Here is a 26685-nt window from a genome sequence, read left to right as displayed (position 1 = left end):
AGTGCAGAAGCAAAAAAAAAAACAACACTTTTTTTAATTCTCAGGGCACAGCAGAGCGACTCACCATGCACCTGGTGGAGGAGCACTCAGTGGTGGACCCCACCTACATCGAGGACTTCCTGTTGACCTACAGGACCTTCCTCTCCAGCCCCATGGTCGTGGGCAAGAAGCTCCTGGAGTGGTTCCACGACCCCAGTCTCAGGGACAAGGTACGAGAGAGCAGGACCACTGTGTGTCTGCATGAACTGATGACATAATTCAAATATTAATCAGGGAATAAATAATGGAGTAGACTCCTGTCATTAAAATATAGACACTCAAACACACTTGGAGATTTTCCATGAGACGTTTTTAGGTCAAGATGTAACTGACATAATACATGCACCAGTGAAGCAGTCACCTGTATATTGACCCGTGCTGATCGTGTGATTGCTGCAGGTTACACGGGTAGTCTTGCTGTGGGTAAACAATCACTTCAATGACTTTGAGGGCGACCCTGCCATGACTCACTTTCTGGAGGAGTTTGAAAACAATCTGGAGAAAGAAGTGAGTGAAACAACTTACACATGGCTGACTCGCATACAAAAAAATGTAATTTGTGAATGCTGTTTAATGCCCTGTCCTCACATCTGTGTCATTTTTTTTTTTTTTCATTCAGAAAATGTGTGGGCACCTCAGACTGTTAAATATAGCGTGTGCTGCTAAAGCCAAGCCGCGGCTGGTGACGCTGACCAAGCCGTCCAGGGACTCTCCTCTGGCCTTCAGCCTTCTCGGAGGGCAGGAGAAAGGTTTTCGCATCTTTATTGATGCCGTGGAGCCTGGGAGCAAGGCAGCAGAAGTCGGCCTTAAGCGTGGAGATCAGGTAAGATATCTAACATTTTATTTTTAGACGACATGTATAGTCTGCTGTAAAAAAAGTGTCGTTAAAATTTTTGGGATTCCTCTTCAACTGCAGGGGAGGAAAACTAAAAGCAGCTGCACTCAGCCCTCAGGTTATACTTTTTTTTTCCTTCTCTGTAGAAATCACTTCTGTCACACAGACCACCACTTGAATTGATCTTTTTTCTCATGCTGGAAGTTCATTTTTGTTGTGAAATTGGTTTTACATTTTGCTCTAACCAGCATTAAAAGGGTTCTTTAAAAAGTCTTAAATTGAACTTGCCAGTAGCTGCGGGCGCCATGTGCTGGCTTTCTCCTCCCAACTCAACTTTCTCAACCATTTTCACACTCGGCAGTCTTCGGGGGCTTTAAGCAAAGTCCCTTAATCCTTGAAACCATCTTGAGAGTGTCTGGATGCGAGTTAAGCCCTCTTGACTCCAAACATCCCCTGCAGCTGTTTCCCCCAAAAGGAAGCGGAGAAGCTGACATCCTTGGAAGCATTCACCCTCTCAAACCCGCTCGCACCTTCCCGTTCCTAACGGCTTCAGTCGCGATTACGACCTATTATTTCAGAGCTTCGCTATCAATCACATTTGTTTTATTTCATCCATTAGCAGAAGCTTCTAAGTTGTAAACTCCACACATCTCACTAATCGCTTCTGATCCCAAAACAGACATTTGCTCTTCTAAATTGGTGTTTCGTGGCCTCTCAGCAGCAGAGGAAGGCCTGATCTTATGTTACAGTCAGAGGTGACTTCCTCATCCACCAAAGAGGAAGCGGCAAAGGCCGGTTAGCGTATCGTGTTAAAATGCAAATATCCGGCCCATACAGAGGTCAACCTGTTAAGATAATTTAAAGGTGACATGGGCAACATTAATGTCAAAACCATGTGTTGGACTAAATGTCATGAGGTACAACATGCCAGAGGTTTGGCGTTTATTGCCTCTTTGTTCACTGGGTGAAATATGGAGTTCAGAGATCATTACCTGTGACATTTACATCACGGCTGCAATTATTTTCACTGTCTCTTAATCTGTGGATTACTTTCATGATTAATTTATTCGTTTTTGGGTCTATAAAGTAAAAAAAAAAAAAATAGGGAGAAATATCGATCAGTGTTTCGCAGAGAATGTCTTGTTTTGTCCACAATCCAAAAATATTCACGTTTCTGTCTTAAAGGAGTAAAGAAAGCAGATAATATTTGCATTTAAGAAGCTGTAATCTGATTTTTTTTTCTTTAAAAAATATTTAAACCAATTAAATGAATATTAAAGTAGTTGGGGATTAATTTTAAAGTTGGCAACTAATTCATGAAAAAGTCTTAAAATGCCTTGAATTTAATTTTAGGAATATTAAGCCTTAAAAAATCAATAATTGTCCTAAATTTGAATTTTTATCTCATTTCAATTATCCATCCTTTCATTTCTTTTTGTCGAAAGGACTCAAGTTCTTGATTTTTAAACTATACACTCAACCTAAAACTGTCTTTTTACTTTATACTTACACTCAACTGTTTACGAAATGTAGATCAACATCCACATTCCTACATAAAATATACCTCTGCACAGGGCTGCATATATAACATTTACCTTAATACTCACTTAAAATGCTTAAATTATGTCAAAAAGGGATTTAAAAAGGCGATAAATTAAAGAGTCTGATACCTGCAGACAGCCTGAATTAATCGTCACAGCTCCAGTTCAAGCCTCAACACTTCTGCACAGATCTGATGCGGCGTGCAGTTTGACACGACACTGTGACAACTGAGGCAGAAAAGACATCGAGTTGTTTGCCGGCATGTTTTTCTTGCTCACCAGTGCAGCAATTTGACTCTTAATCCACATGCGTCACTTTGGATCTGGTAGCTTTAGCTTTAAGTGTTTATGCTTTTCAGAGATAAAGAGGTACAAAAGCTGAGTGTCACATTTGTCCACTTAACCGCATGATTTAAAGGAAAACTTAACCCCCAAATGACCATTTTTTACAATAGTTATTCAGCCCGTGTTATGTTGATTTCATGAAGAAAACAAGTGAAAGAAGAATCCAAAAACAGATCACTCTGGATTAACTGACATACGGGTGACTTCATTAAACAACATCAAACCTACGTCAAAACATCCGTTAACAAACTCCCAAACTACTCATGCGGTAAAAACCGAGACTCTTCCAGTGTTCACAAACAGCTTTTTTCTGACGGGAACTGAACTAAAAGTGAAACTTGTCTATTAATTCTAAAGCTTGTATGAAGTCAATATTTTTTCCTTAACAGTTTTGTTAAATGCAATTGATTTATTATTTCCTTTCTTCCTTTTTCTGCAGATCTTGGAGGTCAACGGGCAGAATTTTGAAAATGTCCAGCTCAGCAAAGCCAACGAGATTCTGAAGAACAACACCCACCTGTCCATAACTGTGAAAACAAACCTTTTAGGTACATTTTTTCCTGTATTTATGAGACAAACCCTGTGAGCATTTTGTAAGTTGGTTTGCTTTTTAGTCTTGATCATGTGCTTTTGTAATGTAATACCCATTAAATCAGTGGGTCAAAGATAACGGGGCGGGTGTTATCATGTTGAGGGGTCACAACATGATGAACAGGAGTAAGTAAGAAAAAGTTAACAAAATTATGTATATTTCCCTGACTTTTCTTAAATGTTTTTTTCTTCTCTTGTGATTTTGTGGATGATTTTCTGGCGATTCAGGAGGGAAAATCACTCTGTGGTTGAACTTGTCACAACTGGTAGATACATGAAACCAGCGAGGAAGGGTCGCACACAGGCAGTGTTTTATCTTAAGAGGTTGCAAAGAAGTGATGAATTAAATCAATCTCAGGAAAACTCGATTTAAAACAAGAGAGATGCAGGATCCTTGTGTTTACAGAAGAGAGTGCTGTAAAAATTAAAGAAAACGGGGACAACAGTGTTCATCTGTGTTTTCATTTATATAAATAATGTGGATCACACTTTACCAAAAGTCTGCATCCTCCTTTCTCTCAGTGTTTAAAGAGCTGCTAACCAGGCCAGAGCACGACCATGATTTGGACGTTGAGGACGAGCATGACAGAAAGAACGGCGCTCCCCACCTTCCAAAGATCGGAGACATCAAGAAGGCCAGCCGCTACTCCATCCCCGACCTGGCGGTGGACGTGGAGCAGGTGATGGGCCTGGAGAAGGCCAGCAAGAAAGCAAAGACCAACACGGTGGGAGGACGTAACAAGCTGAAGAAGATCTTCGACAAGACGCTCACCAGCATCCTGCCTCCCAAACCGTACAAGTAAGAACACCTAATAACATGTTTTATTAGCAAGGACATAATCACACCTGATTTTAAAAGCTGCACAAGTTAGTTTTCAGTATAGACGGCTCTAGATGGTGTAGAGAGGTAAATGTTTGAGATTTTAAGATTTAATGCCCGATAATCATGTCAGCAAACTGCACACAGCTGATTATTCACCATACTAGCATTGTTTAAAGTCAAAATGATGCAAAAAGTGTGAAAGAGAGAGAAATGTGGCAACAATGAGTCAAAGACAGTTTGTATTTTTTGTAGGTTTTGATTATTGCTGCGCTGTGTGCAGACGGGAAGCGGTGATCCACACACCGCCGTCTGATTGTGACTGATCGGGCTGTTTGTCTCTACTCTGAAAGTTTTCTTTTCTCCTCACATTGCTGCTCTGATTGACTTAAATGCGAAGCGAACACACAATGCGATCGATCCATCAATCACCTGCTGAGCTGAATCAGACAGATGTTGATGCATCTCGTCTCAGTATCAGTGTGGATAATCCTGAAAACACTCACATCACAGATGAAAAACGTGGCTTTGCTGTGTGCGGTAGAGTCACTGCTTGTTTTTCCCTTAAGCGTATTAAGTGTAACATCATATTTTATAAAAATGTCTGAGGTGTTCTTTATTTCTAGTCGTGGTGCCTCCACTGTAAAATCGTTAAGTTCATGTTTTAACCTTTTTTACAAGAAATATGGGAGTTAATTTTGGATGGGTATTTTAAGTTATTTTTTGTTTTAAAGTACTTGCATTAAATTATTTTTGAGGACTCGCTGGGCTTGCAACAGAATGAGATTTTCATAGTAATATAACCATTGCAGGAAATTTTACAACTGTCATAGTAAACCGGAATTACAGTATTTTTATTATTACAAGTTACAATGACCCCAAAAACGTGTTTCACGTCTTATTGCTATAATTGAAACTTCAAACCTTTTTTTTGAAGTACATTTAAAATGTCTCCTTTTGGACAATAACTAAACTAAGGGTGAGATTTTTCATCCAGCTGTATTTTTCAAACTGTTGATAAGACTGAAAATCATTTTTGCTCTGTGGATTTGTATAGATATTTAATGACATAGATGTTTGTTTACAAAGCACAAAAAAAAGGTGATTTCTCTTCATATTGAACAAATACTGACGTCCAAATCGAGTACTCTCGTATGCTCATCCCTTGTACTGACACCAGAAAAAAATTAACTGTGAGGTTACTAAGAAAGTAAAGATGAATTTCAGTTGTCGCTTGCCAATACTGATTTTTTTAACTAGTTCGTGAACACAGGAGGATTCTCATCAGTTTATTTTAGTTATCAGTTTCAGCTCTCAGGTTGATATTTTAGTTCACTGACCCAAATGTGAACCCCTTATAGCACCAATCACCCAACATCAGCTGTAAAATGTGTCATAATTACTGCCGAATATAATCGATGAATTGCACAGTCAGAGGCGTCCTCAGCTTCATGCCAACACAAACATCGCCCCCTGCCTTTTGTTGACAGAACCGCCGTCTCACCCCTCCCCGTGCTCTCTCTCTTGTTTCCATAGTGACGTTTGCGTGGGCCAATCGCAGGACGACAGCATCGTGGGGATGAAGCAGTCCAAACAGATCGCACCAGCTCTGCCCGTCAGCGGAAACCTCTCGTCGTCAAACCCGGACCTGCTGCAGTCTCACCACCGCATCCTCGACTTCAACAACCAGCCTGGTGGGTATCAAACTGCTCTGTGGAGACAATGTGAGACCGGGACATTTGTAGCAACAATCACTTCTGATTTCATCCTCATTGGAGCAAAAAGATTAAAAAAATATGATTATGTCCTTTATTTAAAAAAAAAAAATAGGGCTAATTTTTGCATCTGTGTTAGTTGAATACTATTAAAAAGCTTTTTTGTTTATAGAAATTCTAGATTTTAATAATCATGAACCTGAAACTTGATATGATAAAATACTCTTCCTTTAAGGGGTTAAAAACGGTTAAAATAGATAAAAAATCATGGTACATTGGACGTTACACCATGATACTGGTACAGATTGTGATATGGTACATTTTTCTGGAAATTCAGTTGAGAAACTTTAAGGACTGATGAGAAGCTGTTCTTGTGTTTGCTCATGTAGCATAACCTTCATCAGCTGATGGCCCAGCTGTCACACAACTGTAGCTCTTAAAATTCAACATTTTTTTCAGAGCACTTTAACGTCTTCTTAAACTACACTGACTTTTTTTGCTCAAGGTCTTTTTATTTGTATTACAATCATACAAATACAATAAATCACAGATGCAAGTGGGAAAATACAATGTTTCTGCTCCAATAGAGCAAAGACGTGTAGAGAAATTTAATGTGACAAAAATTTTAGGTGAGACACAAAATAAAATTAATTCAATTTAAATAAATAAAAGAGACAAGTAACAAAAAATATATGTAGAAAAAAATGATAATTAAAATGAGCTTATGATAAAAAAAAAAAAACATAAATTAAAAAAGACAAAGTAAACTATAATATGGGGTCAGTCAGAAATTATGTACATTTCTTCTGTACAGGTTAAAAAGGTTGCATATAGCACAGTATCTCTGAACACACCCTCTTGTATAAAAGCATTTTTTTTCGGTAGCCAGATGGTGTATGAGGTCTTTAATCCAAAGCTTAAAGGTTGGAGGAAATTTAAACTACACAGATGTTGGGGTGAAATTGTTTCATTTGCTGTTAAAGTTCAAACATGAACTCAACATGAACTTAATCAAGACGATGTTTGAGGATGGATAATCAGATATAAGTGCACAATAAAACGCCTGACGGGCTAAGACAACCAGAGATATTAAAGGGATTTCTGCCCTACAACAGTTTGGTAAAAATGTTTGTCAGCTGACAAATTTCTCTCATCTCACATCATCCAACTTTACCATGAATTTTGTCACTCTGCCAGCTTGTATTGAGCCATATTTCTACAGTCATTAACTCTCCACCACATGTTGTTTGTGCTCTTCCAGTCCCGGTCATACTGAGTGAGTATCTTCTCTCCCTGCACAGTCACGTCTTTGTTAGTGCTGTCAGACTCACGGCCTCAATCAGCTGCTGGACTTAAGTTTGTTCACGTAACATAAACTCAGTTAATCTGCTTGTGAGCGATGATTGAGTAAAGCTAACAGCATTTCACTGACTGCTGGCCTTTGAATTCACTGAGGGCACATGGGCATTGATTTTCTTTATGTAGATTTTGGCTCATATGATCGGTGGTGTGTTGTGTCTCTGATCAGACAGTTAATGAATGATGATAAATTAAGTTTGCGGGTGACGTCACTAAGATGCTGGTGTGTTTCTGCTCCAGGGGATGCTGGGAAGAAGGGCTTGCTCTTAACATTTTGGAAAACAAACAGTGACAAAATTAGTGGTGTTACTCTTTTAATGTGATTTAAAACAACACAAACAATGCACATTTGTGCTCATTATATGTTCTGTTCATCCCCAGATATGTCGGACCAGGTATTACGAGTCTTCAAGGCGGACCAGCAGTCTCGATACATCATGATCGGGAAGGACACAACGGCGAAGGAGGTGGTGGCTCAGGCTATCAGGGAGTTTGCTCTGACTGCAGCAGCAGAAGCTTATTCTCTGTGTGAAGTATCCGTCACGCCTGAGGGCGTCATCAAACAGAGGCGGTTACCAGATCAGCTGTCCAAACTCGCCGACAGGATTCAACTGAGTGGCAGGTAACGACATCTTTAGTCAGATTTGTTTTGGATTTTTTTGCGCTGATAATTCTTTCCTTAGTTTTTCTTATTTTTCTTTCTCAAATGAGCGTTGATGTTGTAAATAATTGTGTAGCCGTTTTGGACAGGACTATTATACAATAGATTTTTAACCCTAAGAGACCATCCTGGATACATCAGGAATCAAAATCAGATCCACGGGGGAAAATGGGGTTTGTTACAGTCGCTCTGATGCCAGCATAGATAACTATCACAAGTGGAAATAAGTACCAGCACAAGTATATGAAAATATAAAATTGAAATATAGTAAGAGTAAACAATTAACACACAATGTAAATATTTCAATATTTAAAATAAAATATGTATAGTATGGTGAGTATGTAAGTGTGTAAAAATATAAATGTAAGAAATACAGTAATAGACAGTTAGTACTAATACGTAAATATTTAAATTATAATATGGACAATGTGCTGAGTGTGTAAATATAATGCAAAACTGCATTATGATATAATGCAATGTATAAAACTAGTGTGTAAGTTTTATACATAAAGGTCAAATTAGAATGAATTATGGCTGCAGTTCCCAGTTATTTTCATTGTTGATTAACTTTAATTGATCATTTAGTTTATAAAATGTCGTATAAGAAGATTCAGTTTTTTCAGAAGACAAAGTGAGGTCTTAAAAGTTCTTGTTTTTCCCTCCAATACACAAAAAATATCATTTTTTTATTCTATATTAATATGAAATAATTGACTCTGTTCCTCAATTTTTTAATCATTTCAACACTAAAAAAATAGTAAAACAAACCCCACATTCTCCTCTATCATCAGATACTACCTGAAGAGCAACATGGAGACAGAGACGTTATGTTCGGACGAGGACGCTCAGGACCTCCTGCGAGAAGGACAGATCTCTTTGTTACAGCTCAGCACGGTGGAGGTCGCCACTCAGCTCTCCATGCGGGCCTTTGAACTTTTCTGCGCCATCGAGCCCACCGAATACATCGACGACCTGTTCAAGCTGCGCTCCAAGACGGGCTCGGCCAGCCTGAAGCGCTTCGAGGAGGCCATCAACCACGAGACCTTCTGGGTGGCCACGGAGGTGACACGGGAGCCCAACCAGCTCAAACGCATGAAGACCGTCAAGCACTTCATCAAGATCGCCCTGCACTGCCGCGAGTGCAAGAACTTCAACTCCATGTTCGCCATCATCAGGTGAGGCGCTGGATAGTGAATTCATGTAATTTATATTGTTTTGCATATGCATAAATTCAGAATATTTTCACAAACCAATGCTTACCATGTCCCTCTTTGTCCCTCACAGCGGTCTGAACCTGGCTCCGGTCTCCAGACTGAGGGGAACATGGGAGAAGCTGCCCAGCAAGTACGAGAAGCTGTTCGGAGACCTGCAGGATCTCTTTGACCCTTCAAGGAATATGGCCAAGTACAGGAATGTCCTCAACAATCAGAACCTCCAGCCGCCGATCATCCCCCTGTTCCCCGTCATCAAGAAGGACCTCACCTTCCTACATGAAGGTAGATGTCTTTATAAAAAAATACCACCTCTTATATTTAAAAAAAAAATTTTAAAAAAAGTGTGTGACCCAATGGCTTAAATTCTGGGCATGTGATTAATTAAATAACAACTGGAACATTTTAGTATAAAATAATAGTTAATTGGTAGTGGTAAACATTTCTTCATTTTGTAGAAGTTACAGCTGTACACCTCACCAGCTAATCTAGTTAGCAGTCCTTTTTTTTTGCATTTATGTGATATTATTTTACCACATAAATCTGACATAAGGCCCCCAAAATATCTAAAATGCACTCTTTTGCCTCTGGACTATCTTAAGTGACTGTACTGTAAAAAAAAGTATCTGAAATCTAGAGTCTTCAGCATTAACCCATTTATTGCAATGCAATTAAGGTCCCTACATAACGTGCTTTTCTTTAACCATGTTAATCACTGGCGATCCCGGCCAACATTCCTGTCTGTAAGAGGCTGTACTGAGCCGAGTTTTAAAGATGGAGTGATGATACTGGTATCAAATGAAACCGTAAGACCCAAAGAGTTCCAGGGATACCAACTATGCATACTGGGGTTTGCATCGCCCTGGTTCCCTCGACAAAAAGCCAGTGGGATTTTGGATTATTGCAGAAAATAAACTCTGTGGCAAACAAACATTTATAATACTTTGACATTTTGTTTGGCAAGAAAATCTTCACAAATGAGCACCACTTGTATGATTTTTGAAGCCTAAATGCAAAGGCTAGAAGTGAAAAGCTAATGTTAGACTATAATCAAACTACACTATGGCTGCAGGACTTAATGTCACCACCACGACCAGGCTGCAAGCTGTGTTTGTCTGTAGTCTCTTTTAGCCACTTGTTAGCAATTGCCTTTTTTAAAGACGCATAAAAGCTTTAAAATCCACAAATGAGGCTTTTAGTGACATTTTTTTATGTCACAGAACAAAACATGAAAGTATCTCCAGCTTGTGTGAACCACAAATCTTATTTCAGACATAAAATCAAAAACTCATTCAAAAAAAACACTGACTTCAAGACAAGGGAACTTGAAGTGTGAAAATGCAAGCTCATTTTCGTGTTTTAGGACTGATTCCTGCACCACGCTATTAAAAGTTTACTCTCACAATCTCATAATCTGTATTATTTGTTGTCAGCTGCGCAGCGTGGGAGTTTTTGGTGTTCACTTTCTGCCTTCAATCATTTCTCAGGCAACGACTCTAAAGTGGACGGCCTGGTGAACTTTGAGAAGCTGAGGATGATTGCCAAAGAAATTCGCCATGTTGGTCGCATGGCCTCCGTCAACATGGACCCGGCTCTCATGTTCCGGACTAGGTAAGAATCCTCTCAACACGAGGCCGAACTTCAGATTAAAACTGATCCTCCACCCTCTCTGTAGGACCAGTCGGCTCTCCACTGACTAACCAAACTCTGGGGTTAGCCGGTTCACGTAGATTCAGCAAAGATTTCTGCATCACGCTTTTCTTTCAAGCAGCTGTTCCCTCTGGCAACTGTTTCCTCTGGCAACTGTTTCGCTTTTACACAATGTTGGCATAAAATGTGCACAGTGCTCCTGTGAAAGTGTGTCTTTGTCTAATGATGTCCCTTCTTAGTGTTGCCATTTGATTTCCTCTCCTCTGACTTTCACGTGGGTCTCTTTGGTGAAATTTGCTTCTCTTTTGGTGATCTTGGTGGTCTTTCCTGTCCTAAGCTTTGTCTCTTTCTCTCTCTACTCGTCCACCCTTTTGCCCTCCGTGCTTCTCTGTTTGTGGCGCCCGTCCTCTAGGAAGAAGAAATGGAGAAGTTTAGGGTAAGTTTGGTGAGCCGACAACCTTTTGCCCTCCCTGCACCGCAGCCCCTTTTTTTCTGCCAGTTTGCGAGCTTCTTCTCCTCTTTTCTGAAAGCTTGTTTCCATTAACCAGTTTGAGTTGAATCCTCCCACTGACACTGCCTGACCCCTAACCAAAGGGCACTGACTGAAACAAAGGTCACATCTGCCAGCATCAGGTCACACTGGAATATTTTCTGTAAACTCAAATTGACATTACAAAAATAGATATTATTCCTCCTACCTGTACTGCTGTTCATCAATAGAGTTGCCGAATGTTGGAGATATCGGCTGTAGATGATGTCTGCCTTCTCTCCAGTGTAATGGAAATACACTCGGCTTAAAGTGCTCAAGTACCAAAAACAATACATTTGGAAAAACTCAACAGCAATGTCCACAGTTACCACGGTCATGGAAAACCTAAAAAGTCATTGAATTTCATCATATTTTTAATGGAAAAGTTATGGATTAAGCAAAATATTATTGAAACTTTTTGGGAAATCATGGAATTTTGTATTTTGTGATGAAACTGTTACAGTAATCTCTCGTGAATAACCCTCCGCATAATGTAACATAGTAGCACATTTATTTTGTGCTGCTGTCAGCAAAAAGGCAAAAACTAATATCTATCTCTGACACAGCAAATGTGACCTTTTTTGACATGTTTTACCTAACTAAATGCATGCAGCTTCAGTTTAAGAACTCCGCCTTTAAGGTTTTATCTGTGAATGAGAGCTCCAAACAGCCAGAGATCTAGACACAAAATCTTTTTTCAGTCATGCTTTACATTCTTGTGGTCAAATGGGACATCGAATTGCAGACAGCATTTACTGGGAGACATATAGAAGCGCACAGAGGTTCATTAGAGGGAAAGAGTTCTCTGGTAATTATGAATTCTGTGTCTCGTAATTATGACTTAGCGCCTTGTAATTATGAGAAAGCCGTGTTGGAATTACAAGATCTGTATCTGGTAACTGTGAGTTTTCTTGTAATTATGAGATCCTAATCCTGGGAATATGAGGTGCCAAGTTGTAATTACAACATGCAAAAATAGCACTTACAACAACAACAACAAAAATGAATGAAAATGAGCATCCATACATACAAAAGAGTTATCAGAATCCAAATTTTAACTGTTTACATTAGAAACACCTTTTGAAGTAAAAGACCATAAATATTTTGATGAGAGCAAACTTCTCATTGACTGTGTTTTCATTAATTGTACCATTTGGCTGAGACCACGTGCACGTTTTTACTACTACTACTACTACTACTACGAGCTCTGACTCAGGCCACAGAAATGTAAACTATGACCGCGCTACACCCGTAGAAGTCCCGTTTCTCCTCTCCTGTTGTTTGACTACAGTCATCATCCCTCACCCCCCTCTGCCGCCTGGAATGACTGGAATGTTTTGGAGTTGAGAGAAATACCTAAAACTGCTCTCTGCATGTCCGAGTTTAAACACCAGGCTCGCTGTGTAGCCCAGTAGAATTACCTAAGTAATTCTACTGAAACACCATCTCATTTACACACTGTATTCTAATCAGACTTTCTCTGCTCTTTCTATTTGTTTTCGTGCGTCTTTGTCTGCGTTCGTACCTGCACATCTACGTTCATGTTTCTGTGTGGCTGCACGTGTGCGTCCAGGTCCCTAAGCCAGGGTAGTGCCAATGCGGCAGTGCTCGACGTCACCCAGACGGGCGGGCACAAGAAGAGGGTGCGACGCAGCTCCTTCCTGAACGCCAAAAAGCTTTACGAGGACGCCCAGATGGCCAGGAAGGTCAAGCAGTACCTGTCCAACCTCAGCCTGGAAACGAACGAGGAGAGTCTGCAGACGCTCTCGCTGCAGTGCGAGCCCTCCATCAGCACACGTGAGTCCGAAAAAAACGAGCGTAATGTATAAAATAAACTCATACCGTCTCACCTCCCTGCAGAGGAATCCTTTCAAGAATATAATTACTTTCTTGATTTTGTTTAACTGCATATTTCTCCGGAGACACATGCATGTTCCCAGGATTCACAGCAGAGACAGACAGGGTGGGACCGCCGGAGTGACGAGACACTCAGTCTTGTTTTAAGACTCCTCGGCGGTGAATAAATCTGACTGAGACACAGGGCCAATTTCCTGTTTTTAATGCCAACTTCACTTGCTGCAAATAATGCAAGTGGTCAACAAGACCCTCATACACAGTCTTAAACAGCTTTGAATATCATAAATTCGAAAATTCATGAGATACAACATCTTAAGAAAACGTTAAAATAACATTCACTCGAGACAATCAAAGAGCAAAAGCAAGAGAAAAAAATCACTACTTTACTCGTTTGTTTTTTCAAATTCACATTTCAGTTTGAAGTATAAAAACTAAATCTCTCGTGGTCATACATTTTTCACCGTCCTCAGTGCCTAAGAATGCCGGTGGGAAACGACCGGACACGTCTCCAGTCGTGTCCAGAGCTGCAAGCCAACAGAGGGGCCAGCTGGCCAAAGGAAACCAGGCCCTCCAGGTCCCCGCCGTGGCCCTTTACCCATCCCGAAAGAAAGTGCCAGTCAAGGATCTGCCGCCTTTTGGTAAGATAAAGATCAAACTTTATGAATTTGGAATAGTAAGATCTGTACGTTCAACCAGGACCTAAAGATTATACAACTAGAGTTAAGTTCAGATTTTAGAACAAGAACTATTGTCGAAACATCGGGCGCTTTTGGGCCAGAGGAACTTTTTTATCGGTTAATCAATCATTCTTTTGTCGCATGGAATTATACATACAACTCACGTGAAATGTGACTCCATCAGCTCCTTTAACTTGTGCTCAGTACGTCATTTTTTCCTCCTCTTACATTTTTGGCCGCTGTGTAATTGTCCATGTTTTCGGGCGGTTCTGGTAATCCATGATTTCTTGTTGAGGAATGAATAAACTGTCCACATATTTCGACCTTGACCCAAACACACAGCCGGCTCTGTGTGGTATAATGTTATATGATCCACAGCAGGAACGGGTACAGTTCTAAGAAACCCCTCTTTTTTTATTGTGTTCACACTGTAAGAATTAGGAGCGACTGTAGATTATATCTTTTGAAAGACTTTTTAGCTCCTATTTCAGATGAGTGGATGTTGATTGGTTCAAAACGTGAGTCAGTGCAGCATTAGCAAAGCCTTTTAGCTGTGTAAACAACAGAAAACACAAAAGCCAAGCAACGACACGGACAAAACAGTGAAGTCTAGCTTTTATTGAGCATATGTCCAACGATGGAAATTCACCATGATTTTTACTTGTCAAAGGAGAGGTGACGGTGCTGTACCAAACCCTGGCCGGCTTACAGTACATGACGTCAAATGGAAACAGACGAAAAAGACCGTGCAGTACAAACGTGGTCCTCGGCGAAGCTCATCAGTGGGCAGCTCCTTTCAGGGAGTCTGCAAACTGTATGCTGCAAAAACTCCTAATGAGAGCTATTTGTAATGAAAAATGTACATACATTTTATTTAGTACAGCATAATGCATATATACATTTTTAAATCCTGAACTGTACAGTCCACTAGAGGAGCTGCTCAGTTTATAATTCATTATGAGGGACATGTCGTATCATATTTAAGCTTAAGTCTCTGTGATTCAAAGCTTCGATCATCTTAATAATGGTGGTTTCAATTATTTGTACAAGATGACAAACATCTTATCATTACGTTCATAATATTGTTTAGCTGTGTGGTTATGGCTGAACTGAATATAAGCGTCTGTGGATCTTGTTCATTTGTCCTTCTGTGGGCCACCATTGCCCTGTTTTTGTTCCTCCTCCTGTTATTTGCAGACAATAGCAGAGCCAGCCTCTCCAGCGTCTTTATGACAGTGCTGCCACCTACAGGCCGTCTGACATCCAGCAAAGACAGAAAAAAAGAAAAAAATCCCAGACAATGCAGTTTAGCATCCCGGCCCCCTCGGGGGGGATGGCAGTGTTCCTCATGCTAATTCTGCTCATCTTCTTGTAAATGTCTGCAGGCACCAGTTCGCCTCAGTCTCTGAAGAAGATCCTGTCTCTGTCAGAGGAGGGGAACGAAAGGCACCGGAGGCAGCCAGAGGACACTGTGTCCAACGCCTCCTCCCAGCTCTCCTCCCCTCCCACCTCCCCCCAGAGCTCACCCAAGAAGGGTAAGCCAATAATCCTCCCTCTCTCCCTCACCATCTCCAGGCTCCTTCCCTTTGTCACAGTGTGACACACACGCCGCCTGGTGGCTCCCAGCATGCATTGCATCATGTTTCAGATAATTTTCCCCTCCAAATTAAGACCCCTTCTTTTGCTTTACTGCTGGAGGACAAAGATTATCTAATGTGTTGCAGGTTGGAGACAGTGAGATGTGACAACATGCACTAAATTAGAGTAATAATATTAATAATAAAAATAATAACTTAATTTATAAAGCACCTTTAAAAGCAGAGTCCATGAAGTGCTTCGACAAACAGAGCAAAGCAGAAGGAAGAAGAGCAACATAAGAGCCAAACAATAATGCCGAACAAAGACCAAAACAAAATCTAAAGAAGAATGAGACATGAGCGAAACAATAAACAATAAAAATAGCAATAACAACCCATACCACTAAGAGTTAATACAATTCAAAGAATGTTAGCAGTAAACACAGAAATAATAGTAAAAGACAAACTAAAATAAATGAATTAAAAAAGACGACATCACATAAAATCAAGTCAAAAATGGGTTTAAAGAATAGAAATAGTCAAATAAAGCCGTTAATAAATTCCTGTCTGGTGGTCGTGGCCGCAGAACAGACGATAACAAACCAACACGTGAATTTAAACAAAGGCCACCAAATTCCCACCGAGCTTCAGACTGCATCATGTTGTTGTTATTCTTCCTGTTTGTCTGATCGCGTTACTGGATCCTCTTACAGGCCGCAGAGTCAGAAATATGTCGACTGGCTCACAGGATGTAGACTTTGGGCATAAAGCCTGTCATTGGCCTTCTGGTTTTCTGCGTGAGGTATCTCCACATTTTGTTTTATCGCCATGCAAGAAACAACAACAACCTCCGAGCTAGAAAGCTCCACACTAAACCGTCTTTCAGTGTTCTATGGCAATAAAAAATGGCAATTTCTTTTGCATTGATTTAACTGTTTTAATTATCTTTTCAGCCATTTCTTGGTCAGTAAATTTCTAACTGGCCACCAATAAAATTTTTACAGGTTTTTATAATTTTTTCTCCATATGAGTTCCTCCAGTCTAAGCAGATACATCAGTTCAAAGTTGGAATTAATTTTGGTTAAAAGGATGTCATGAATTTTAGTCCAATAAGGAACCACAGAAGAACGCTTTCGAAAGATATAAAAGATGCTTTGCCTCTTATTTTTATGTATTTTCCAATGAAATGGTGACCGAGTGATCAGTAATTTGGTCAAATAAATGGATGTCAGTAAGTTGTTTTCATGCAACTTGTGACTTTGTCTAAATCAGGCATGTCAAACTGGTCCACAGGGGGGCCGGTGTGGCTGCAGGTTTTTGTGCCAACCAACCAAGAGCACACAGTTTGACCAATCAACTGTCTGAAGACGGAGATCAGTTGATTAAATGAGTCAAGTCTGGTGTGCTGCTACTTGGTTGGAAACAAAACCTGCAGCCACACCGGCCCCCCTGTGGACCGGTTTGACATGCCTGGTCTAAATGAAAGTGGATCAAGCTCCAGAAGCTGCTGGACGGGATGGTTTGACAGTTTGTCCTCAGGACTTTGGCTTTGCACGTTGACCTCTGTTGTGTTTGCAGTTTCAGATCTTGAGCTGAAATGAACTTGGAAAGTGTTTGTGGTGCTGCAGGAACCTGAAGGGTTCGTGTGTCTCCCCTTCAGCCTGAGATTAATTGTTACGTCACCTTTCGATGGTTAATCCTGATCAGTCTGCACTTCTTCTGACTGGTGTTAAAATCTCTGGAGTGAAAGCTCCGTAAAAATGTATTTAAACATTCCCTCCTCTCTTCAGATTCAGAAGTATCGACAGCATTTAAGAGGTTATTGAGGTGATTTATGCCGATAGCTGCTGGGGAATACAGCCATCAAACTGTTCAGCTGTATAGCTCAGCTACGTTGAATACCTCACTGACAGTCGCCCGTAACTAGAAAATATGTACTTACGTGTGTCAGCAGTCATAACCAGTGATTTCTCTATACTCCCCCAGACTTTGTTGTGCAATTCCCAGTCCCTTCACGCTCATTATCGAAACTTTTCCACACACTTCGGCGCTGCGCTGAAACCCAGAGTGTCGTAACAAACTGCTGCTTCAGTAAGAATCTAATGCACTGATCCCCAAGAGCTGGTCGGCTTACTTGGAAGTGGCACTCTACAATTATCCCTAAAGTGTGTGTGTGTGTGTGTGTGTGTGTGTGTGTGTGTGTGTGTGTGTGTGTGTGTGTGTGTGTGTGTGTGTGTGTGTGTGTGTGTGTGTGTGTGAGATGCCTCACTTAGACAGACTGACTGAGATAAGATATGTGAATTACAGATGATTTATGACGAGAGTTTAGGAAAGTTGACCCTCCGTAGGTTATTTTGATGTTTGGAGGTTTGTGTTGGAACGTGTCTCGGCGTGCAGGGGGCCGCGTTAGGGCTTTATCATCCTTTTCTTTTTAGGGATTTAAATTTAATCTGTCAGGTTCACTTTTGTAAGAGAAGCAAATCAGTTGGACTGAGCTTCTGATGCCAAGTTTGGCATTTTTAAAAATTTCTCTCCTTCAGTGTTTCCCACAGAAATACAGTTAATGTGTGCTGACGATTCGGGGGCGCGGTTATCTTCTGTTCCACTCTGCGTCCACTCTTGAAATTCGGTCCTTGAACGCAGCGCAGGCAGAACTCATCATGAGGTCTTTTTTCCTTCAGCTGCAGTTTGAGGAGTCGCAGGGTGAATAATTGATCTATTGATACGATCAGAGCTGATCAGATCAGTTTGATGGATGAGATGCAAGTTAAAGCGAACTTATAGACCCGCTTTCACTGCGCCTGGTGATTTACTGCTCCACCTGTGCCCAGAGTATCCTCTGTGCTCCAAGCGTGATGTGAAACAAATAACCCAGTAACATATAAACTCCAGAAGCGTTCCCAATGAGCGTTTCAGATCCAGAAATATAAAATTAATACGTGGCAGCAGTAACATCGATAACAATAACGTCACAATAACATACAAACCTCTGCACTCATAATAACAGTAATAATGCAGAGCACAAACTGAATCAAGGAAACGGGAAGAAGAGGAAGATTTGAAAAAATATCTCGAAGAAAAGAGAAAAAAAAGATTTCTAGTTTTAGTACCAAATGTTTTTCATGACATCATTCATTAGATTTGAATGTGTTTCTTCTCTGTTTCCAGTTGAGGAGGATCAACCTGCTCCTCACTGTTTTTTACTATGTTCGAGTCTATAAATGTGGCAGCAGATGTTTTAAAATGAATAAATGTGTGGGAAACCCTGTTTCCTCTGTACGTGAACATTTCTTCTTTCTCCTTCAGGTTACAACCGGATGGGTGACGCCTACTCGGACTCCGGTCACAGTGAGATCTCCTCTCGCTCCAGCCTCGTCAGTAACTCCTCTTTCGACATGGCCCAGGAGGAGAGGAGACTGCGTCACTCCGGAGGAGTCGGGGAATCTCATATCGGAGGACAGCGGCTAGAACGAAGAGCCACAACCGACCCCGACCAGTACAGCCTCGGGTAAGAACAGCAGTTTATTTTGAGGTAAAGTTCTGTTTTATTCATCTGATCTTTAAACGTGAGTCATTTTCTTGATTTTTATCGCCCCGTAGGTCGTATTCATCGATGCAGGACTGTCGGGGAATTTACACCGGCTGCCCCACGGTTCTCTCCTCGCCCAGCTCAGAGGAGCTGACTCAGGATCAGGGCGATCGTGTTTCCCTCGATGCCGCAGACAGCGGCCGCGGCTCCTGGACTTCCTGCTCCTCTGGTTCCCACGACAACATCCAGACCATGCAGCAGGGCCGCAGCTGGGAGACTCTGGCTTTCGGTGGAGGTGGAGGCGGAGGCATCGGAGGGCTCCCTCCTGGCGGACCGGAGGCCTTATTAGGGGGTCCCGCCGCGCTGTGGGCAGCACAGGCCAGGGGGAGCTGGGCGTCGGCCAGCTCCTCGTCATCCTCAGCTGCGTACTGGGGAGAGGACTCTGAGGGAGACACTGGCACCATCAAGAGGAGAGGAGGGAAGGACGTCAACGCCGACCCAGAAACAAGTAGCATCACATCCACCGGGTCGGAGGAGGCCAAGCAGCTCGGCCGGCCCTCGCCGTCACCCATCACCGCCGGGGGTAAAGGCCTCATTTGTGAGTGACTGAACATCACAGTTCTGTTGCTTTGATCGCTCGCTTCGGCAAAATATTTCTATTAAAAGAGAAAAATATTCTGAAGACCGGCAGAAAAAATTTTACAAATTATAAATCTAAAAACAACTGAAAAAACAGAACTTGTACTTGAGGTATAAAATGTTATTAGTGAGCTTTAGAGGTTCTGTTAGAGATTTTGTTACGTTTGGACAAAGACAGGCAAGCTGTTTCCCATCGTTTTGTTTCTTTATGCTAAGATAAGACAGCTGTCTCCAGCTCCAAATAGGACGTGAGAGTTGCATTAATCTTCTCCTCTAACTCAAAATATTTCCCAAAATGTTGAACTGCTTCTTTAAGACAGCAGGAATTCCTGTGTTAGACGAACTGGTGTCATTTGGGGGAAAAAACTGCCTTTCAAAACCTTGTTACTTTAACAGGTTTCAGATTTTCCGCAGCGAGTCGATAATATTCCAAAAGTTTTTCCAAGAGTCTTTATCATCAACATTTCTTTTGTGTCCTTCAGCGCGGAAAGAAAGCCGTTACCGTGAGCCTCCCCCGACTCCCCCCGGCTACACCGCCCTGACTATCTCCGACCTCGCTGAAGGGCAGCACCCGGCCCCGTCTGTCACCACGACCACGGCGACCCACACAGGGCGCCGGCCGCCAGACTACACCACGGCTCTGCAGCGCTCGCGCATGGTCACCCAGTCGCCAGACTCCCAGGGGGCCAAACAGCGGGCGGGCGGCCTCCACCGCACGCGCTCACCGGCCGAGGAGCAAGAGGCTGAGGAGGAAGAGGAGGGTGAGTCCTTGTCTTCCAAACTAATCCCTCTGAGGAAGCCAAAGCCAGTGGCTCAGCATACACCCGAGACTCCCAGACCATGAGAGTGTGTGTACGGGGTTAACAGGCAGGGCCCCTCTCCCCAAGGCAGGTAAAAACTCATTTATCAGGTCGCCCCCCTCCACTCCAATGAACCTGCATGTGAACAGGAACACACACTTGGACTGAGACTGACCATCCTTCACACAACTCCCCACAGCACCAGCAGGACCGGTCCTGCTCCAAATCACAATCCTCCATCAGCGCTCCTAATGAAAAAACGAAATTTCGTATTTATGATGTGGGAATTGTTTATTTGGAGTGGGACCCTCACCTTTAACCCACAATGTGTCATCATGCATGAGTCATACTGGTCGGAGCAGACACTCACCACTTCTCTGCCACCACACATCCCGCTCTCCTCTCTCACCGTCTCACACACTGTGACCAACAGCATCCATCAGCCGGCACAGTGCTGTTAGGATCCTCTCACCCATGCACTCCAACCGCCTGCAAACATGCACCTCCATCCTCCTGCAGCGGCACGCACCCGACGCACACACACTGACTCCGAGTTCTGTGTCACTGCAGCAGCACTTTTTAAAAATCTTTTTAAAGCAGCTATTAATTGACACAAGCCTGTAAATGTGCCAGAGTTACTGACGACGATAATAATAACTTTATTTATATAGCACCTTTAAAAGCATGCAGAATTAAACTAGATGAGTTAAAACAGACGACATCACGTAAAATTAAGTCTATAAAAGTCTATAAAAATGGGTTTTAATATTTATAGAAGTCACTGATTCTGCGAGCCTTATCTCCTCAGGCAGGTCGTTCCAAAGCCGAGGGGCCCTGATGGCAAAAGCACGGTCACCTTTAGAGTTAAGCCTCGACTTTGGAACGGCTAGAAGGTCACACCCCGAGGATCTAAGGCTGCGAACTGGCTCATGTGGGGTCGTCAGTTGTGTTATGTAGCTGGGGGCCAGACCCGAACGAGCTGTAAAAGTGATCAATTCTAATCAATTCTAAAACTAACAGGGAGCCAATGGAGGGAAGCAAGGATCGGGGGGATGTGATGTCATCTGTTAAAGCCAGTGAGAACGAGATTTTCATCTGTAGCACAAATAGTACTCAAAAAATACACAGTATAAATATTAAAAACATGCAGAGAGACAAAAATAATCATCAGCAGTATTTCAGGGCAGAGTCTTCAGAGTGTTTTTGTGTTAGGCGGCCGCTGTTTCTGTTCACTTCTGCTGGAGGAGATTCAGCAGAGAACTGCGACTGCGTTACAGTGAGCTGGTAACAAACCTAAAAATCTAAAATTTCTAAATGTCTTTGTCACTATAAAGTTTCAGGTCGTTGCAGAATTGACTTTCTTAAGCATAGTGACTTAAATCTGAAAAATGATGGCATGTTCTTTGTCATTAAAAGTAAACGGTATTCACGGTTTGTGACCTACAAGACGGCCGCGTCAGCAGAACAATATGTCAGCGTTACACGTTTCTGCAAACCCCAAATATGTTACATGTATGTTGTGCGTTTCGTATGTATAATATCAGCGTTTCTAAAGTAGTATATGAGCTGGCTTTGTCATTGAGAGGAAGTGGGACCTGACACTGTTTGTGACCAATTTACAACAAAATCAGCTGTTTTTTAGGAAGTCAACGCTGCGTTTCCGGCTGCCTTTTAGCCGTCAAACTGTTTTTGTTTTAAAGCACCGGTTGAAGCTGCCAGGATAGTGCCATAAAAAGAGGTGATCACATGTTTCCCGACGGGAAATTGCCACAAAAGCGTTTTATTGTTGTTTCGTAGCATTTTCAGCCAGCGTTGTGCCCTCAAATCCGACTATTTAAAGTCACAACATGACGTTTTTGTAATCACAACTATAAACTTATTGGTATTGTTTTAATGTAAAGTTTCAGCGTTTTAATGTATTCACTACATGATAAATGTGCAAACGTGAGTCAGTAAGTTTTTCTCTCTGTCAAATGTCAGTCCAGCTCATCCCAAATGCAATTACATCATCACAATACGAAGTATGTTTCATCTTCTGTTTCTACAGATATCAGCAAAAAAATAGATACATAAAATAAATGATTTACAGATTAACACATGACCACTGCTCCTGCAAAAAGATGAACTGCACAGTGAAATTTACAAATTTTACAAATTTACACTTCATCTCAATAAAGAGCTTATTTTATTGTGTCCGCGGTTTGCAGAAACTTCCATTGCCAGCGTTTTTTCGGCGCTGGGTTTTATAGGAGGGCAGGTTTTCATTCGAACTGAACGCTGCTGCAGCTGCCGTTTTTAAGCTTTCACTGAATTTAACACCAACTGTTTGACCTTTTTGAAAAAATAATTTCTACATTTCACGTTCACGTTCAGTGTAACCGTTCACTGTCTCTTGTGTCCACAGAGGATGAACAGGTGTCAGCGGTCTGAGGGACAACGGTGGACGTCCTTTCGCAGTAACTTGAAGTCCCCCTGGTTTGGGGTGGGCAGGATTAAAGAGACTGACAGACAGACAGATCAATGGACTCATCATCAGTTACGTACGTGCCTGCCTCCTCCACTTGGCTCTCCCTCCTGATTGGTGGATCCCTCTGCTCGTCTCCCTCCCCTGCCTTAAAGCATCATCGGGGGTTGAATGACCCTGCATGCAAAAAAAATACTGTGAAGAAGAGATGGAGAGAAGGTCAAAGACGATGACAAAACGCCTGGCACTTTGGAAAAAAAAAAAAAGACTACAGAAAGCTAACTGGTGCCGGGGGGTCGACCTGGCCACACACACACGAAACCACATAGATGTTGCTGTTAGAAACCGGCCCCCGAAACCCCCAAACTCACCCGTTAACACAACAGCATCACGACGTGTTGAGCTTCATCTGCACTTTCTCATTTTCTACTTTCTGAAGAACAGAACAAATAAAAACAGACTTATCGTTTGAAGACGGAGAGAAAACAACGGTTGACTTGACTCTTAAATTTTCCCACTAGATTTCTTTTTTTTTTTTTTTTTTTGCGTCATTTTCTCTGACTGTTTGCACTCTGGGGGCCGAAAAAAGAGACACCAAGTCAGCCCACTTTTCTCTGCCTGGACTGAAACGACCCATCTGTTGTTGCGTGTTTGAACTCTAAATCCAGTATTATCTCATGTTTCACATGTGAAAGTTTATCAAGTGTTGGTTGGAATCAAAGCTAAGAGGAAGAGCTCGGTCGGGAGAACCAACATGCACAGTGTAATCACACACACACACACACACACACACACACAAACACACAAAATACATTTTATATAGCAGTGCATACACACATTCATTTCTAAAAAAAAAAAAAAAAATAGCACTTTCAGCACAATCCTAGATGTTACCGGACCTTTGGCCTGGATAGCAGGGTATGAGTGAACCATATCTGACTGTCACCGCGGAGCTCGTCTGGTTATATCAAAAACTCTTTCTTCATCCCGTTGCTTGGTGTTACATCGAGAGCGTGTTTTGTTCCTGGCCCGTAGGTGATATCCAAAAAGCACAGAGGTGATCGCCACTGAAATCTGAGCGAACACGTCGGACTCCATCCTGTCGGTCTCTGCAGTGAACCGGAGGTAACTACAGCTGAGCAGTGGAGGAGATTTGAAAGGTCCGGTGTGTGGACTTTAGGGGGATATAATGGCAGAAATTGAATATCATATAAAAAGCATGTTTTCTTTACAGTTTTTAATCACATGAAAATAAGAACTGCTGTTTCTTAGTTACCTTAAAATGAGCCGATTGTATCTACATAGGGAGTAATGTTTCTAGAGTAGACAAACTAAACAGCGGCTCCAGATATTCATGTTTTCATGTCGGCCACCTCTGCAGTGAGCAGCATTGGAAAAACACTAAAATGAGAGCGAAGTCGTTCGATAAAAAAGAGCGTTGTATTTCAGACGGTCAGGTGAAGATGGATGAAAGAAAAACTTTCCTATCGATGTGTATGATACAAAATATAGAGCCTCTTGTGAAAGAGTTTATCGACGGTGAGGACGATGTTATGAGACGTGACAGAACATTCAACTGTAATAACACTATTATGTTACTTTTCTAACATGTGGTCAGCAGGGTTTCTGCCATTTCAGTTGCACTTGACGCTCCGCTGCTCTGTCTCCCCAGACGGATTACCCAGAGTACACCCTGCTGCTCCGGCAGTGCGGTGCTCTTTGATATCCAAACGGTTCATTCCAACGACGCTCCGAAATTTACAAACAGTCCGGTTTGTGCCAGATTGCACTCCAGCACTTCTGAACGCACCCATTGATTTTAGTGAAACTGAAACTGCTTTTTTTTCAGTGTTTTTACTGCTTTAAATGAGCAGGAGACATTTCAGAATTATTCAGCTCCCGCTAAAAACCTCCTGAATATCTGAGTTTTAAGTTATCAGAGAAGGAATTTGAGCAGACATTAGCAGGTGATGAGCTAGCGGCCTGTCTTCAATATGCCAAACACCTTCTGAGAAACGCTGATTTCAAACATGAAACTGCTTTATTCAGCGTTTTTACAGGTTTATACCAACAGATCCATTTGTTTTGGAGAGGGAGAGACCTCTGTGGAGAATTCAGCTCCCGCTAAAAACTCATTAACACGAAACTATTGCTAACTGGGAGAAGTTTCATCTGTTTGCAAACCACAATCTTCACCACTAGATGCCACTAAATCCCTCTAAACCTTACACACTGCTCCTTTGGTCCTGGAGGTTGAAAGCTGTGAACAGTAAGCGAAGGCTCGCTGTCGTCAGAAAAGTTGCCTCTTGTCCTTTTATTTTGGTGTGAAGAGATCACAGACAGGGTGGGTGAACATCAGCATATTTCAGAAGCTGCCATGTGTAAATTAACTATCTACCTTTACAAATGATCTTGTACAGAGTCTTATAACACACATATTTCCCTTAAAAAAAAATCAGATTTGGCTTCTTTTTTTTCCCGACTTGCCACATTTTGTGAATGTCCAAAGCGCCTTACAATGCCATGATCGCATACATTTCTTTGCGTGGTCGTCCCCGTCACTAATCACCTTGTTTCAAGAGCAGTTTTGAATCAAACAATCGTGGAGTGAAATGCCTTATTCAAGAAACTAACCCGAAAGTTTTATTTTCACACGTTACGACTCAGTACAAGATGAAGCCGAGCATTTTCCTCGTTTGTTTTCACGTGGCTTCAGACGACACCATCACGCTCGATGTTTTTGTCTAACATGGAGCGACGCTGCACCTCTCCCTCTGCTGCAGATTCATCCTCACCTGTTACTCACATCAGCTCAGTGGATGCTGTAAAATCACTAACGTCTGCGTCCACTTTTCCACCATATCTCGCCGTCGATGGAAGTGACTGAAGACTTTTTTATTTTCTCCGACTCCGGTGGGGAAGTTGACACATGAAGAAAATCTTTTTCAAGGCTGCCAATCAGAACGATTAGAAATCCAGTTGTGAAAAGTTTTGTTTTCTTCTATCACTGAGTCGCACTGATCACATTGATCAGTCTCGGAAACTACAGACTGAGAAAAGATGAATGAGTGCAGTGTTTTCCACTGTGGTCTGTGACTATACACTAATGATTTCTTGGGTTTCTTTTTGTTATTGTATGTTTTTTTGTAATGGCTGCAGATAGATTGTTAATAATTTGTTTGTAATACAGTGGTGACATGCATCATTCACTTTCATTCAACTCTGAAGATAATGTGCATATTAGCGGGCCGAGTCCTATTTTGAAAAACAAAAAGTTGCACAAAAATGTACAAGCGTAAAGATAAGTGTAGTAGGTAGAACTGCTACTCCTGTTTGATGTGTGATGTCAGTGAGAAATGTACATTTAGCTGGTGACGACCTTCTTTTCTTCATTCTTTCTTGTACTACTTTGACCTGTATGTCTTTTAAAAAGACAATTGGTGGAGTACGTATCAGTTGTTTTTGTATTTTTAATACAATAATTGTAAATATTGGTTATATTTTTGTTCAAATGTACTATGTTTATGCCTCAACATCCAGTTTATATGAAGCTGGGAATCAATAAATACTGCATAAAGAATCAACACATAGGTTTAAATGCACTTATTCATTTCTTCTGCATTTCGATGTCTTTCTTTTCTGACTTTTTTTTTCCCTTTAGAAGATTTTCGCCCAGATACGGTTTAGTGTTTGCACAAGTCATGGAAGCAACTTGAAAAGTGTAACTCATACTTTTCTATCTGACCGCGGCAGAGTTAATAAAAAGGAGATATTGAAGTCCCCCCTCGCTTTTATTTACTTGTTCTGTATTGTCTCGTTATTCGAGAGCTGTGAGGATAACACAAC

At 41.6% G+C, this 26685-nt stretch overlaps 1 protein-coding gene across 13 annotated transcripts in view; it reads left to right on the top strand.

Annotated features, from left to right (window-relative positions):
• rapgef2b (Rap guanine nucleotide exchange factor 2b) overlaps positions 1-26423 on the top strand; it is a 148516-nt gene extending 122093 nt beyond the window's left edge. For 7 of the 13 annotated variants that reach the window (XM_088080822.1, XM_088080818.1, XM_088080821.1 and 4 more), the window contains 19 exons: positions 45-209; positions 439-546; positions 659-862; positions 3200-3308; positions 3874-4150; positions 5708-5865; positions 7148-7162; positions 7627-7867; positions 8698-9081; positions 9191-9402; positions 10605-10728; positions 11180-11203; positions 12870-13093; positions 13624-13791; positions 15216-15365; positions 18714-18915; positions 19008-19534; positions 20058-20466; positions 22780-26423. In XM_088080822.1, coding sequence (XP_087936948.1) covers positions 45-209; positions 439-546; positions 659-862; positions 3200-3308; positions 3874-4150; positions 5708-5865; positions 7148-7162; positions 7627-7867; positions 8698-9081; positions 9191-9402; positions 10605-10728; positions 11180-11203; positions 12870-13093; positions 13624-13791; positions 15216-15365; positions 18714-18915; positions 19008-19534; positions 20058-20419 — 3654 coding nt within the window. In that variant the 3' untranslated portion in view covers positions 20420-20466; positions 22780-26423. The remainder of the gene's footprint in view (positions 1-44; positions 210-438; positions 547-658; positions 863-3199; positions 3309-3873; positions 4151-5707; positions 5866-7147; positions 7163-7626; positions 7868-8697; positions 9082-9190; positions 9403-10604; positions 10729-11179; positions 11204-12869; positions 13094-13623; positions 13792-15215; positions 15366-18713; positions 18916-19007; positions 19535-20057; positions 20467-22779) is intronic. The other 6 variants (XM_088080816.1, XM_088080820.1, XM_088080817.1 and 3 more) reach the window with 5 other exon arrangements.
• The last annotated feature ends 262 nt before the right edge of the window (positions 26424-26685 follow it).

Source organism: Plectropomus leopardus, chromosome 8, assembly GCF_026936395.1.
Source record: "Plectropomus leopardus strain MGB_pleo_1.0 chromosome 8, ASM2693639v1, whole genome shotgun sequence".
In the NCBI taxonomy this organism is placed as follows: Eukaryota; Metazoa; Chordata; class Actinopteri; order Perciformes; family Serranidae; genus Plectropomus; species Plectropomus leopardus.
This window is presented reverse-complemented; position numbering and strand designations above follow the sequence as displayed.